We start from the raw sequence: 15,061 nt of genomic DNA on the forward strand, positions 1-15,061 counted from the left end.
TACATTATATAATTAAAATGAAATTGAAATTAATGATAATTAAAGGAATGAAAACATTATTAAAATTAGTAAACATTATTTTAAGTACTTTTAGTACCTAAAAGTCTGTATTATAAATGACTTTATTATTAATCAAAGGTTTATCGTCTAATGATTTTAAAAGTTGATCACAGAATTGATTGACAATATGTGTATATTTTAGGAAACAGTAGTGACCTCCTGAACGAAATGAAACCACTCTTATTGTGTCATTTGATGAAACTATTAACAAAATAATAATAATTAATTAATTAGTTGTAATTGAATTTTTGATAATATTTAATATTATAATAAAGTAATTACTAATTACATTGATTTTCAAGTTGTCCGTTGATATCATAATAAGCAATATTATCTTTATTTGCGCCCAAAATTTCAGACATTTCATAAAAGATCTCTTTTTCAATTAACCGATCGTTTTCACTAAACACCAAAAGCACCGGTACTTTACATTCACGTAATTTTTTAAGTCGATCGCCGAGCTGTCCGAACAAATAGAAAATATATTAAATAAAATAATATAAATAATGATAAATAATAGTATACTTGTTTGAATCGCGAGTATCTCATTGTTGAAGCGGAAAGTATGACATTATTCATGTTATCTGCCTTTACGGTCACCGTTTTGGTCAGATTAAGGAATGCGGTGCCAAAAGTCGAGAACAAACTGCGACCCCATTTGTTTTGGTATACTTTGACACTGCCCTCTGTGTACCAAACGGGTCGCATGGCTTTTATCCGCCGGTGTCCGCCCGGGTTTAACAATACAAATGAATCAATTTGTGGACCATTTGGGTCACACCATAATAGAGTACTGGGATATATAGCACTGCTGTGGGCTAATATCACATCGACTCTGATGGACAAACATATCATTAGTTGACATCTATTATATAATAATTATTAATTACTTACTTATTTATACCAATTGTTTTTAAAAAATCTTTTATAAATTCAGTTTTTTCTTCCGCTGAATGTCTAAATATCTCTGTTTTAATGGTCACCGAATAATCTAATAATAGTATTATATTAATTTAATATTCAAATATTTATTTCTAACATATATTAATCAAAATAGCACTAATATATAATCTACTATTGTTTAACATACAAATAAAATTAAACAAATAAAACAAACAGTATTTGTATTTTTTAATTTAGAATTTATCAAATGAATAGTCTCTGAATAAAATAATTAACTAAATAGACATTGTTTTGATTTTTATATTATACGATAAAACATATAATATAAATACAATATAAATATACTGTAGTTGACAAACCTGGAAAGTTAGGGGCAATTACCCGAACACCTATTTGTGTCATGTATTCAATAATATGGGCAAAGTCTGCGTGAGAACCGGGAGCTCCGTGAAGACATACCATCACTTTACTATTGTTGAGCTTATTATTAATAGCCATCAAATTGTCCGCATATTCAACATCAAGTGTTAGACCGCTTTTAGGTGACCTTTCATACAATGGTTTATTTTCTTTCCATATTTGGTATAACTGACCACAAGTGGTCACTCGGATGTGTTTTATTATATATTTTACTTTATTTTCTTTAGTCATCGTTAGAAATTTACTAAATTAATAATAAAATTAATATAAATATATAATAAACAAAATTAAATAATATGGGCTATAAAATGATTTAAATAAATTTTAATTGATTTTTTTAATATTTAAAAAGCATAAAAACAATTAATTAATAAATAATGTTATAATTACTTACACAAACACTTTAATTTCGTTTTTATTTAATTAACAAAAGCACTGATAAGTAAAACTAATTATATCATTAAAACATTTGGTTTAATTAGATTCGTGTATTAATTTAAATAATTAAAACTTTTTTAACATTAAAATTAATTTTATATTTTTATTAAATTTTATTATGTCATTCATATTATAACATTTTCTAATCATTCGTAAAAAATAATGTTTTAACGTTTTTAATTTAATATTAATTTTTTATATTTATAAATAAAAGCATTTAAAATAAATTTATAAATTCGCAATAATATTGATAAATACGTAATGATTTTCCTCATAATAAGTATAATTAGAGGTCATAGTAGTTTTAATCTATATATTATGCAAAATAATAACGAAATAATTGTCAAAATATTAAATTAAATGAAATTATTATAAATAAGAGTTTACATTAGATGTTATATTAATTATCAAACTAACCATTTGTTTGTTGAATTACTCAATAGCCAATAATTTAAAAAAATATATATCTTAATAATTAATAATTTATTAATATTATATATACTAATATATGTTACACAATTTTGTAAATAAAAAATCATTATATAATGTATTATTAATCTAACTCATTTATTATTTATAATTCAAAGTGATATATTGTAAAATATAATAAATAAAATATTTATTATAAAATATTTTATATTCAACAACTATATATCATGAAATAATTTTTTTATATTTTTAAATCTTTCCGTTAAATTAATAAAATAATAGTTTAATTATAAGGAAAATTATAAAACGTATCAATAATTAGCCCAATTAATAAATTTATGGCAATTATAATCACTTAGACACAAATAAATGATAATTAAAAATATTGTTTTAAATAATTTATATATACTGTATATTTAATTATTATTTATGTGACTAATTGATTATAATTGTCGTAAATTTATAAATATTTATATATTTAAATTTTATAAATTCATTAAAATTGCAATATATATAGTAATTAAATGTAATAATATTTATTAAAAGTAATCTACAGTACAGTACATTGTTTGTTACTTTTAGTTTTCTCTTTAACAATAATTTTCTAACATAATTTACAGTTTATAATCTAATAAAATATTATATTATAAAAAGGAAATTATAAAAATTTGTATTTTTATAATCAGCTCAAACAAAGTACATTTAAATTAGAGTAAATAACTAACAAAATAACATAAAAATATAAAATAAACTTTTTTTAAATCATAGATTGCCATTGAAACTCATTTGACACTTGGCTGACAATTATCTCAAGCATTCATTACTTAATGATAAAAATTTGACATAATTTATAAATAACTCTATAATTTATAAATTAAAGTAAATGACATAAAAGGCATATTTGTGTAAAAACCAGAAACCTTTAATTTCATTGTCATTTAAAATAATGTGACAAAGAATTTTATAAATTAAAAAAATAATAATAAAGTAATCAATTAATTAAATGATGAAAAAATCATTGAATACATTGAAATTTTTATATTACCCATTAATAACAATTTATAAAATTTTCATTATAAAAATTACTGTTTTTTAAATTATAAAAATATGATTTAATGATCTTAATGGACAGTGTTTTATTAACAATTTTTAAAAAACTCTTTATAAAGTTTTATAGTTTATTTAGTCCTTCAGAAAAAATTATTTGTCTGACAAAAATAAATATCGTGTACTATAAATGCTAAAATTTAAAAACACAAACATATAAAGGTAATAAAAAAATTATAGATAATTTTGTGATTATTTTTAAACAAAGAAAAAAGTGAGAGAGATATAAAATAAATAAATAATGTTTTACTATAATATATAATCATAAAAAAGTAAACTGGTCTCTAAGTTTATCAATAAATTGATAATAACTGTTAAAATGCAAAATTGCTTTTTTGAAATAACAAAAATTCTAAATTATTTAAAAGTTAATATAATGTTATCACAACATATTAAATATACAGTACATACCTTTACTAACAAAATTAGGTCAAACATAGAGAGGAAAAGTTGGTTTACATACGATTAACCACTAAATAGGATATCGACACAATATGATAATTTTTTATATTTCAAATAATTGATTTTTTTATTGTTTCAAATATCGTTATTTGTAAAAAATATTTAATTATTTCACAATAATATCAAATATTTTATATATTTTTATAAATTTTATTTTGACTTCAATAAGTGACTAAATAGTACTTTTGAAACATGAATTTATTTAAAATAAAATATTAATTTCATTGCAATCTTATGGTAATCCATGATAAGCCTCAAGAAATGATCGCAAAGATATACTACAAGTTTAAGGCAATATATTTAACAGTTTTTGTTGTAAAAAATGTATGTCTCGACATTGAAAGTATATATATATTTTAGTATTGAAAATTTCCAACTTGTTGTGTAATATATAATAAAAATTAAATGTGTATTTCTAATTGTTTACTATATTATATTTATAAAAACATTATAATAATTATTTTTTTTCTATTTACTTATATAAAAATAGTACTAATAGTACTTAAAAAATAGTATCAATATATTTGACTTATAACTACTAAAACTTAAAATAATTTTAAAAAATTACACAAATGTTAATATAATGACTTACATAACTATTAGCTGATAAGTTAAAAGTCTAAATCCAATATACGACTTAATAAATTATGCAAACGTTTGACACAATCTCTTGGATTATAAATATAAAACAATAAATGAAAAATAAAAATCAGAATATTCTTTGTAGACATAAGTGTTGATAGACTTAATAAGTTGAACACAAAATTTTATAAAATGTAACTAAAAATCAACAATTTTGGTGATTTAGACTAATTGTTTTCACAAATTAATATGCAATTAAAAAATACTTTATTATTTCATTGCTTTCTATGTAATTTAAAAAAATAGTGATTACGTCATGAAATGCAAAAAAATAGATTATTACATATGACTTATATTACTGTCTACCTGTTCACGAGTGATGTGACAACCAAAACATACAACACATTCAATGTATATATACTAAACCTTTTAGTGTCCAATAGTTTAAACCTATTCAATGTTTCAAACCATTGGGCCCTTGTTTTTCAAAGACACTGCACTGTTCATTGCTTTTATGAGATTCATTATTAACAATAGATAATTACAATAATTAGTTTTTTTTGTACAATCTTTATATAAATCATATTTCATGTGATAAATAAAGCACAGGACAATAACAACAATATAATATAAATAGATTTAATTAATATTAAATTAATATTTTCTAATGTTGTGAAATATAAAAAATAATAATGACTTAATATTTTTATATATATCATAATTATATACATTTTAGATAATAATTGTTTATTAAATATATAATCGATTTATGGATAGTTATAATAGATAGTTAAGATAATAAGTTTCATAGTTATTAAATTTAACAATTCACATAAATACATGACACATGCAAACAGATTTATTATTTATATAAATTATTATTAATTGTAGCAAAAAAATATTTTTTATACTATAAAAATTAATTTATATTTTTATTTGAATTAATATAATGTATAAATATTTAGTTTAAAATTGATTAATTTACCTGATAATTGATGTGAATGTTTGCCAATAGAGCACAAAATAATTGAACTAATTTTATTAAATAACTGAATTTATTATATATATATATATATTTTATATATTATGTTACTTTATATTTTTTATTTATACGATTTATATTATATATATACGATATATACCGTACACTATAGATAAATATAGTTAATAAACAATGAGTTTGTATTAATTATAATGAAATAAACAAATAAATAATAAAATAATTGATCACTACTTGACTTAGTATTGGGAAACACACATATCTAGTGAAGTGGTGTAACACAGAAATGGGATGTCTGTACACGACTTTACAAATAAGTAATATTTTTATATTATATGTAATAAATAATTTAATATAATTTTATGAATCAACAAAAAAATGTGTGGATTTCCAGTTGATATGAAAGTGAATCGTTGATAATGGCAAACAATATGACGTAAAAATGGGAGTCAATTAACTGACTGAGCAGGTGTTGCATATTATTCCTATGAATTGGTAGTTATATTGTATGAGTATCTATATTAACACAAATTATACCAAACAGAGTATGAATAACACGGTTAGCCTTGAATTAGTTGATATGTAACCTCAAGATCTGGTGGCCAACGAGCTTATCATATGTATAGACATTTATAATATGATATTTGTTTTCAAAGCAGACCTCTCTCTCTCTCTCTCTCTCTCTCTCTCTCTTTCTTTCTCTCTTTCTTTCTCTCTTTCTTTCAGTCACTCACTCACTCTTTCATATATTCATTAACTAAATTATTAAAAGTACTACAAAAACATAACTTCAAATATTTTTATTTCATTAATAAAATCATTAGTTAAAAAATACATTAGATTTTAGATGAGATAAAAATCCGGTTTTAATTAAATTATAATTGTTTTAAAGATCAAAAGTTCAGTTGGATTTTTAAATTGCAATATTATTAATTAATAATATTGATATAAATTGATATAATAAAAGTTTGCTTGTTTATCTTATATTTATGTTTGTTTGTATTATTTTATTAATTAGATATTTTACGATATTATAGACTAAAAATTTATATTATATTATAGACTTAACTACATATAAATTAGACATATATGTATATATTGGTGCATAACATTTATAGTTTTTATGACATAAAATTATAATAATATTAAATGTAAGAATTATTTTTGAAAACGTTTCAGTTTGATAATCAAAATAATATTATTTAAAATTATAAAAAAATTAATATCAATAAAATTAATATAAAACATTCAAGTATTAAAAACTTTTGTTTTTGTTGGTAATATATGTAATATCTGTGTTTATAAAATTTGTTGACATTTGATTATTTATTTATTTAAAATTAAATCTAAAATATTTAATTAATAATTTTACATTAAATTGAATATTTATAAAATAAATTATAAAATATTATAAAATTTGAAATTTTTAGAAAATTTTTATTTACTCAACTCCTATTAAAACAATTATTAAAATTTATTATAATTAACCAAATTTGATTAATGATAACAAATAAATTGTAAATCTAGTCTATTGGTGATTGTTTTATGTATATAATTTTATTATGTATTGTTTGTAGAAATTAAAAGTTAATTATCTTGATAAATAGTCAAAAACAACAATTATGGTTATTAACCAATTTTTAAAAATTTCCTTTTATCAAATTATTGACAAAAACGCATACATAATATTTTTAAGCTAAATATAATTAATAAATCATAATAAGTATAATTTCTAAGAAAATAAATCAAAATAATAAATACAATAACTATTTATCGCAGCAATAAAATTATTCAACTTTAATGTAGAAAAGTAAACAATCAATTACTGGTATTTTTTTTAAAATTACTACTAATGAATAAATAATTTGTGAGCAATTAACTAATAATGTATTTTTATTTAAATTGGTAACATTAAAAACAACTATCATACTTGCAATGCTATTATTTATTATTAATTTTATAATTTATTATAATTCACTTCATATAACCATATTTTTATAAATACTATTAATTTTGATTAATACTTATAAAATTGCTGAAATTTTTATTTTTTTAATTAAATAATATCAACAAAACTATAATGATTTTAGTATACTATAATATAAAATTATTAATAATTACTATAAATAATTTATATCAATTTAATTATTAACAAATATTAATGTTAACTATTATAGAAACAACAATTAACGATAATAATAATAAAAACTAAAAAAATGTAAAAAACCAAATTCACAAAAAACCATTTATTTATTCTAACAGTTTTACAATATTTTTTGTGAATTGATAGTTAAAGTAAAAATAAAATGTAAAAACTATAAAATATTTTAAAATACAATATGTAAAAAACAGTTAACAGAATAAAATAAAAATATGTTAATCTATAATAGTGTAAGAATATTTTTAAAAAAGTATATATATAATATTTTCACATATATAGTACAGTATATTTAGTAAGAATTTTAAACAATTTTGTATTTAAATTAAAAAATAATTATCAAATATATGTTTAAACTGAAAAACAATAAAATATAAAAACAACTTATATAGTATTTAGAGTCATAAATGACATTATAAAAAATTTAATAATAAATGTCAATTATTATCAATTGTGTGTAAATATCTAACAGATTTGAGTAATGATAATGGTGCATTTTTACACTTTTAGATCAAATTAATTAATAATCTTTTATTCATAATTTATAATATATGATAATTTTACTTAATTTTAATTAATATAAAATATTTAAAATATATGTATTATTAATAACTATATTTTTTACAATTTATTATATTTGTAAAAATATTTAAAATAATAATATCTGTCATTTAGTGAAAGACAAGTGTATAATGAGTTTCCAATATATTGTACTATATATTCATAAGTCTAACCCTTTTTGATAAACTAATCGATTCAATGATTCAATTAATATGTATTGAAAAACTGTTGTCGACTTCACAATTAAAGATCAATATTCTTGAGAAATGAGTCCAATTGATTGGTATACTCTTCCTGATACTTATACAGATGTCCCACATGTGATGACTTATCAAAACAAATCCATTTGACATCAATATTCTTCTGATGCCATCTATCCATAACACGACGATTAGACTCAGGAGTGCCCACAACGTCTCCATTGGACACAAACAGAAGACTCGGACACCGAATGACATTATTTTTATAGGCTTCAGAAGAAGCCATATAGTGTTTGGTGGCCACAGAGTAAAACAATTTCATATGAGTGGCAATCATAGTACGAAATATTACTCTTAAGACACTGTTGTTAGTGATAGCACGAGACAAACCATTAGGAATAGCCTCTAAATCGGCGGCTGAATCACAGATTAAACCTTTGATGGCTTTCTTCATTTTGGGCAATATTTTTTCATTTTCTTGTTTCTCCATTTGAACCAACACTTCCCCGAACTGATAGGCGCCCACAGAAAATGCGTGGACAACAACTTCGGGATATTCGGTGACTTTTTGATTAAGAAAATCCGCGACACTTGCGGCAATACGTTGTGAGCCAATAGTCGGGAACATTAACTCAAAAGGACTCGTTTTGACGGTCAGGACATCGAAACCGCGTCTAAAGTATAAGTTTCGGTACTTTTCGATGTGTTTGTCCTTAGCTAACATCCACGCAAAAAATACGACCAGTGGTCGCACTGCTGGCCGTTCAATGGTTGCCGACTTGTTATCCATTGTGTTATTGGTGGACACCGACCGCGGATGACAGTATCGCAAAGACATATTCTTATTAACCACTAATTGGTCCACAGTTTTCGTAGACGGCTATCAAATATCGATAATTATGTCATACAATGAACCAAATGATAATAATTGAAAAACAAACTTACGGTTAGTGAAGATTTATACACTTTTTGGACACAACTGGTGGCCAACAGTGGTCTCAATTGGCGACAATAAGTCATATCATTATTGAACCAAATCAAGACATTTTGCTTAATCATTGATCCAATTAATTGTCTCATCTTTGCTGATATTTGTCTTCACTTTTTTTGATAATATAATGTACTGTAATATCACAACAATTATTAATAAGTTATTTCAGTCTTTAATTATAACTGTATTTTGCAAATATGTATTCAATTTATTAAATATATTAAATATATGCAAACTATAGCACAATATTATAGATTATTACTTTATTTAGTATAAAAAACACATTTTTAAGTACAAAAATAGTCGAAAAAATAAATAAAATCAATTAAAATGCAAACAAATGTCAATTAATAGCGTCTCATATCATATGATATAATGTTATGTTATTACGATATAAACGCCACTCATTGACTGTAAATATAATTAATACAAACATATGTTAATATAATTTATTATTGAAAAATCAGATAAATATATGATAATTGATTTAAAATCATAAATTATGGGACATTTAATCATTTAATAATTACAAAATAGACTTAATTAGGTGACACTCACTAAAAATTTTTAAACAACTTAATAATTTTTATTTAAAAAATGTATTAAAAATATGCTAAATATATAAACAATTATTTGAAATCAAATATCTATAATACTGTATATACCGTAAAATAAAATGATATATCATATAATTTAATATTAGCAAATAAAATTTGTCCAGGATAATTAAAAATTAATAAATTTATTATTTTCTAACAAAAATCTATAAATACGATATGTTAGCTATAATTTATGATTAGATATGCAGTTATAGCGCCCACACTATAGCCGGTGCCGATGTCCGACCAGTGGTGCCAATAGTTGATACCCTGAGTAATGCCAGGAATGAGACCAATGATAAAAACAGTCAATTGTGTCAAATATATCCAATTAGTCTTCAATTTTAATCGATAATAAAGATATAGTATTGTATATAAAGCCGAATACGTGCCGACAGACGAGTGGCCCGAATAGAAGGATAATCGCGATTCTTTGACCAGTTTGGCCAATGGATTATCGCATACAAAGTGGTCAACGTATGTGGTGTCCGATTGACAATAATGTCGGGCATTACATATACCTGAGGAATGATATTAATATGAAATATATAAGACAATGACAAAACACTTTACTATAATAATTACCGACAATAGAGTTGGGTCTTAATCTGCCGACCCATGCCTTACACGACAACACCATAATAAATGTTAAGACGAGACCTAAATAAAACTGTTTGATTCGCAATATTATTGAACTCATACTTGATTTGTGGTGATATTCAACCGATAATACGATAATCATTGGTATTATGTAAGCAAATGCCAGCAAATGTTTCATAGGAATCATAATTGGATGGAAAGGCTTCATAATAGACGGATCCCTACAATCAAAGCCTCTCTCATAAGGTTTACTATATTTGTAAAGTAATAACGATATTATGGTCATCACTGTCAACACTAGAGGCCATAATTTGGTCCATATTTTCGACAAAACCATGTTTTGTCAATTTTGTTAACAAGTTTTATAATATATAATATTTATTTTTTCTATAATTAATTCATTTGAAATAACATCTTAAATATAATACAAAAATATTATTTTTTGGACTTAAGTGAAGCAATAGTAGTAAAATGTACTGAATTTTATAGTAAATTAAGAAACAATACTTTATATGAATTGATATTAAATATTGTTTATTAAATTTTATTTTACAGTATAATAGAAGATATGTGTAGTATTTGTGATATTTTGCACTTATTTATTATTAACTTATTATCTAAACATATAATATCTTAATATCCATAAAAATATCGATAAAAACTAAAAGAGTGGAGAAAATGTATGAATTGAATGCTAATGTTTGACATTAAGTAAGATATCATTAATATTATACTAATGTTTGCATCAATTGTTGTCACTCTCTATGAGAGACACGTGTTGTGTGTTTCCACAGCAAACAGACAACAAATATTAATCACTATTGGCTTCAAAATATTAAGCGCTAAATATGTTATATTGAAAATAATTTCACTGATAATTAATCAAGTTTTTAATTTATCATAAAATATTGGTTAATATATAAGTTATTGCAGACAAATATAAATAAAAATAGTTTCTATACTTTATATTATTAATTGCCAACAAAATTTATAACTCATATAACAATTTTATTTTAAATATAAGGAAATAGGATTTCCTCTGAAATAGATATATTTAGAAATCATAAATATCATATATATTTATATATTAAATAAAGTTATAATTTTATTCAAAATTTATAAATTAAATTCATTTTAATTAAACTATATTAATATTAAAATACTAATCTTTAAATATGGATAATTGAATTGAATTGTTAAAAATACTGTATTTATACTTACAATTAAGATATTGTCATATTATTACGATAATGATGTAATAATTTATATAAATTTTCTAAAAAATATGTAATATAGCAAATAAAAATTACTTATTAATTTCATTTTTAATTAATCTAATTTTATAAATTCTTTACACTATAAATATAATAGTTTGATAATACTGTGAAAGGTGTATAAGGTATGTTGTATACTATTTTTTACTGTTTAAATCAATAACAAAAAAATGATAATACCACTAATCAAACAAAATAATTAAATGTTTATTCAGTTATTTATAATTTCAATATAAAATAAATTGTTTAAAAATTTATCAAATGAATAAAGAAACGGGAAATAAATAATTTATATATTAATAATATCAAATAGCATGGATTTTTGAGTACTAAAATTACAATACAATTTTAGTTGCTATACTGTAATTTTTATTTAGCTATAAATATATTATATTAATTTTATCTTTTAAATATAATATTTATATAAATATTTATATAAAAATGACTAAATTGTATAAAATAATTGTTATTTAATTTAATTTTGAACAAATTCATAGCAATTATGTAAAAAAGTTTATTGAGTTTAGTAATCACATACTGTATAAACTATTTAAGTAATATTAATATTATCTCAAATAATAATTGTATATCACTTTACTTTAATCTGTATTATGTATCGTATATGATATAATACTGTATTCACAATAATAGTTTGCAATTATCATACTTTTCAAATATTTATTATTAAATTTGTTTGCAAATAATGATAATTCAGTGGAAGTCATAGTAACTAAATCTTTAGTTATATACCTCTTCAGAAGTACTATTAAACGTTTTGTAAATTGCAAATTGAAATTAATATATAATATTAAATACATTAATGAATGAAATAATTTAATTAGTTTTTTTTGTTAGCAAAGTTTAATTTTTCAATATTATTAAAATGTGAATAAAGTTAAAATTAATTTATACGGGATTTAGTTTTGTGCCAAATGTGGAGTAAAATATTTTTATTTTCCGAAATTATTATATTAATATTGATTGCTATAGTTGTTTGGTATTTTGATTATCATGGCATTCAAATGATTATTGTGGTTATCGTTGTTATTAGTTTAGTAGTTATTACAGCATTTATTCTAATTAAAAATAGGTATAAATTTTGTATTTTTAAAAATAAATTTCAACATGAATTTTAACATAACATTGTATTAAATTTATATCTAGAAAAATGACAAAACGTAAATCCAAAAGACCCGGTGCTGCCATTGAAGCCAGTTGTGAATCGGTAGTAGCTATTAGTCGACCACTAAATTCAATTGTCAATAGCGGGAGACCAATGAATATCAATTCAATGAGTGAGGAATCAATGGTTTTACAACAATCGGATTTTTCTCCGCAAGTCGTAAACGCTGTCATTGAAAATGACAATAAAATTAGAGAGTCGTTGATCTCAGACAATGAAGTGCCACCCAGTTATGATGAGGCATCACATCTACCATCACTTTCATCTTAATTCAAGTTTATCATCAATATTGTCAACTAATTGTCACCACAACCCATACATAACATTCCAGTCTAAATATTATAGTTTATATATACATTTATGTACTAATTATTAGTATTATTATGATATTCTTCAAGATATTACAAATAATTCAAAACATAATATATGAATATTTGAATAAATATAGTACTTTAGATATATTATTGTATGCAATCTATTATAATATAGTAATACTAAACTTATATTAATTTTATTTTGACAAAAATGATTTATTCATAACTAAAAAGATTGTCGATTACTGAACTGATAAAATAGATTAATCTTTAACTAAGACAACATCGAAATGTCTGATTTGCCATTCTTTGAAAGCTTTGCGCACCGATAGCCATGACTCGACCGACAGCACAAACAGTGATATAATCATCAGTGAAATGGATGATATGAAACTGCAGTATAGATAAGTGTGTTGTCTGTAATGACCATTTTGAAGAAATACAATCATTATATTTGTGGCAAATATGACAAATGTTGTCAAAAAGAGAGACAACCAAAATGACACTCTATGTGTCTCTTCGGCCAACAAATATTGACAATAGTTATGTCCGATTCGGACACATCTGACATCAAATGGATGGCGACAGACACGACAGTGCTCTTCCCTATTCATAGCAATCCATTGGGACAGACAACTCAAATGGACTAAACCAATGGTTCCGCTGCAAACACACGGCTTTATTAATACTTCATTGCTATCATCTTCTCTACAAATACGACATTCTTCTACTTCTTTTACATCCATTTGTTTCAAAATTGTTTTTACAATTTCAATAGTTTAAGACTATTATTATTTTTTTAAAAAAAACTTCTGCACAACAATAGAAATAAAATTAATTGTTTATTAAATCGGAGTTAATTGACATTTGAAACATAATATTTTATAAAAATACATTTATAAGATAATTTGTACTAAATTACCAGATCTTTGTTTATTTCTATCTATTTTAATGGTTATAATGCAAAGAAATAAAACTAACTTTTAATGAGTCTATCATTTCTCAAATAAGTGAAAAAAATTGTTGAATATTTGTTTTTATTGAATTATATAATATAATATAATAATAATAATAATAATAATATCAATATTAATATCAATATTAAATATAATTATTTATATTTATTATTTAGTAAAGTATTCTCGTTGTGAAAAACAAATAAAATTTAAAGGATATTCTAACTTATATATTATACAATATTTCGTGTTTTAAATTAAGTAATCGTAATATATTTTTATTTTCAATATTATAGTTATTTTATATATTAGACTGCTATAGTATTACTGTCTAATAAATAACATTTGAATTATAAAGAATAAAGAAAATTGATTTTTTAAATATTTATTTTTGCAAAAATACTATTAAATTCGCTTAGTATAGATTTATAAATGTATACTATGTGTATATATAAATTATACGGTATATATATACTATATAATACAGTACTGTATATTTAATAGTAAATTATTTAACATCATTTAAATAATTATTCAATAAATTGTTTATTTATAAATATTAAATTATCAATATTAATTATATTATAAATTATTTTATATTATGAATAATATGAACTCAAAATTACATTGAAACAGCAATTATATACTATACTTATATCATAAAAATTATTTTGAATACAATGTCATCGATCAACACAATGATGACAAAACAATCAATTAAATAATATATGTATTTGTTTTAATATAGGGTATTATCAATGTCGACAACACATGCGTTTAGTGAGACATATATTTAAGTAGTGGCACTAAATTTCTGATTAATT

General features: G+C 21.9%; 5 protein-coding genes across 5 annotated transcripts; 1 reads left to right on the forward strand and 4 right to left on the reverse strand.

Moving 5' to 3' along the window:
• Positions 1-97: 97 nt before the first annotated feature.
• Positions 98-5,441, reverse strand: LOC128951189 (uncharacterized). Its single transcript, XM_054296438.1, has 6 exons — positions 5,387-5,441; positions 1,323-1,627; positions 955-1,051; positions 586-895; positions 350-521; positions 98-261 (listed from the first exon to the last, which is right to left on the reverse strand). Exons 2-6 carry the CDS (start codon positions 1,612-1,614, stop codon positions 98-100), a joined length of 1,035 nt encoding a protein of 344 aa, XP_054152413.1. The 5' UTR covers positions 1,615-1,627; positions 5,387-5,441.
• Positions 5,442-8,228: 2,787 nt separating this feature from the next.
• Positions 8,229-9,459, reverse strand: LOC128952139 (uncharacterized). The gene is made up of 2 exons (XM_054297481.1): positions 9,266-9,459; positions 8,229-9,200 (listed from the first exon to the last, which is right to left on the reverse strand). Exons 1-2 carry the CDS (start codon positions 9,398-9,400, stop codon positions 8,364-8,366), a joined length of 972 nt encoding a protein of 323 aa, XP_054153456.1. The 5' UTR covers positions 9,401-9,459; the 3' UTR covers positions 8,229-8,363.
• A 573-nt stretch (positions 9,460-10,032) lies between these two features.
• Positions 10,033-10,847, reverse strand: LOC128951190 (phospholipid phosphatase 1-like). The gene is made up of 2 exons (XM_054296439.1): positions 10,496-10,847; positions 10,033-10,431 (listed from the first exon to the last, which is right to left on the reverse strand). The coding sequence occupies exons 1-2, from the start codon at positions 10,845-10,847 to the stop codon at positions 10,091-10,093; spliced, it is 693 nt and encodes a 230-aa protein (XP_054152414.1). The 3' UTR covers positions 10,033-10,090.
• A 1,940-nt stretch (positions 10,848-12,787) lies between these two features.
• Positions 12,788-13,294, forward strand: LOC128952144 (uncharacterized). The gene is made up of 2 exons (XM_054297486.1): positions 12,788-12,874; positions 12,949-13,294. Exons 1-2 carry the CDS (start codon positions 12,807-12,809, stop codon positions 13,235-13,237), a joined length of 357 nt encoding a protein of 118 aa, XP_054153461.1. The 5' UTR covers positions 12,788-12,806; the 3' UTR covers positions 13,238-13,294.
• Positions 13,295-13,544: 250 nt separating this feature from the next.
• On the reverse strand, positions 13,545-14,027 carry LOC128951191 (E3 ubiquitin-protein ligase MARCHF2-like). Its single transcript, XM_054296440.1, has one exon. The coding sequence runs from the start codon at positions 14,025-14,027 to the stop codon at positions 13,545-13,547; it is 483 nt and encodes a 160-aa protein (XP_054152415.1).
• Between the last annotated feature and the right edge of the window lie 1,034 nt (positions 14,028-15,061).

Source organism: Oppia nitens, unplaced genomic scaffold (assembly GCF_028296485.1).
Source record: "Oppia nitens isolate AA-2021 unplaced genomic scaffold, nextdenovo-longstitch-racon4-pilon3 scaffold1_pilon_pilon_pilon, whole genome shotgun sequence".
Lineage (NCBI taxonomy): Eukaryota > Metazoa > Arthropoda > Arachnida > Sarcoptiformes > Oppiidae > Oppia > Oppia nitens.

What these genes read in the sequence shown, in the direction of transcription:
- LOC128951189 (XM_054296438.1), bottom strand. Translation starts at nt 1,614, where the DNA reads ATGACTAAAGAAAATAAAGTAAAATATATAATAAAACACATCCGAGTG. An exon ending in AATTGCCCCTAACTTTCCAG is followed by an intron (nt 1,052 to 1,322) that starts GTTTGTCAACTA and finishes TACTATTATTAG; the next exon opens with ATTATTCGGTGACCATTAAA. An exon ending in GATACTCGCGATTCAAACAA is followed by an intron (nt 522 to 585) that starts GTATACTATTAT and finishes TTGTTCGGACAG; the next exon opens with CTCGGCGATCGACTTAAAAA.
- LOC128952139 (XM_054297481.1), bottom strand. Translation starts at nt 9,400, where the DNA reads ATGAGACAATTAATTGGATCAATGATTAAGCAAAATGTCTTGATTTGG. An exon ending in TGTATAAATCTTCACTAACC is followed by an intron (nt 9,201 to 9,265) that starts GTAAGTTTGTTT and finishes GATATTTGATAG; the next exon opens with CCGTCTACGAAAACTGTGGA.
- LOC128951190 (XM_054296439.1), bottom strand. Translation starts at nt 10,847, where the DNA reads ATGGTTTTGTCGAAAATATGGACCAAATTATGGCCTCTAGTGTTGACA. An exon ending in AAGACCCAACTCTATTGTCG is followed by an intron (nt 10,432 to 10,495) that starts GTAATTATTATA and finishes ATCATTCCTCAG; the next exon opens with GTATATGTAATGCCCGACAT.
- LOC128952144 (XM_054297486.1), top strand. Translation starts at nt 12,807, where the DNA reads ATGATTATTGTGGTTATCGTTGTTATTAGTTTAGTAGTTATTACAGCA. An exon ending in TTTATTCTAATTAAAAATAG is followed by an intron (nt 12,875 to 12,948) that starts GTATAAATTTTG and finishes ATTTATATCTAG; the next exon opens with AAAAATGACAAAACGTAAAT.
- LOC128951191 (XM_054296440.1), bottom strand. Translation starts at nt 14,027, where the DNA reads ATGGATGTAAAAGAAGTAGAAGAATGTCGTATTTGTAGAGAAGATGAT.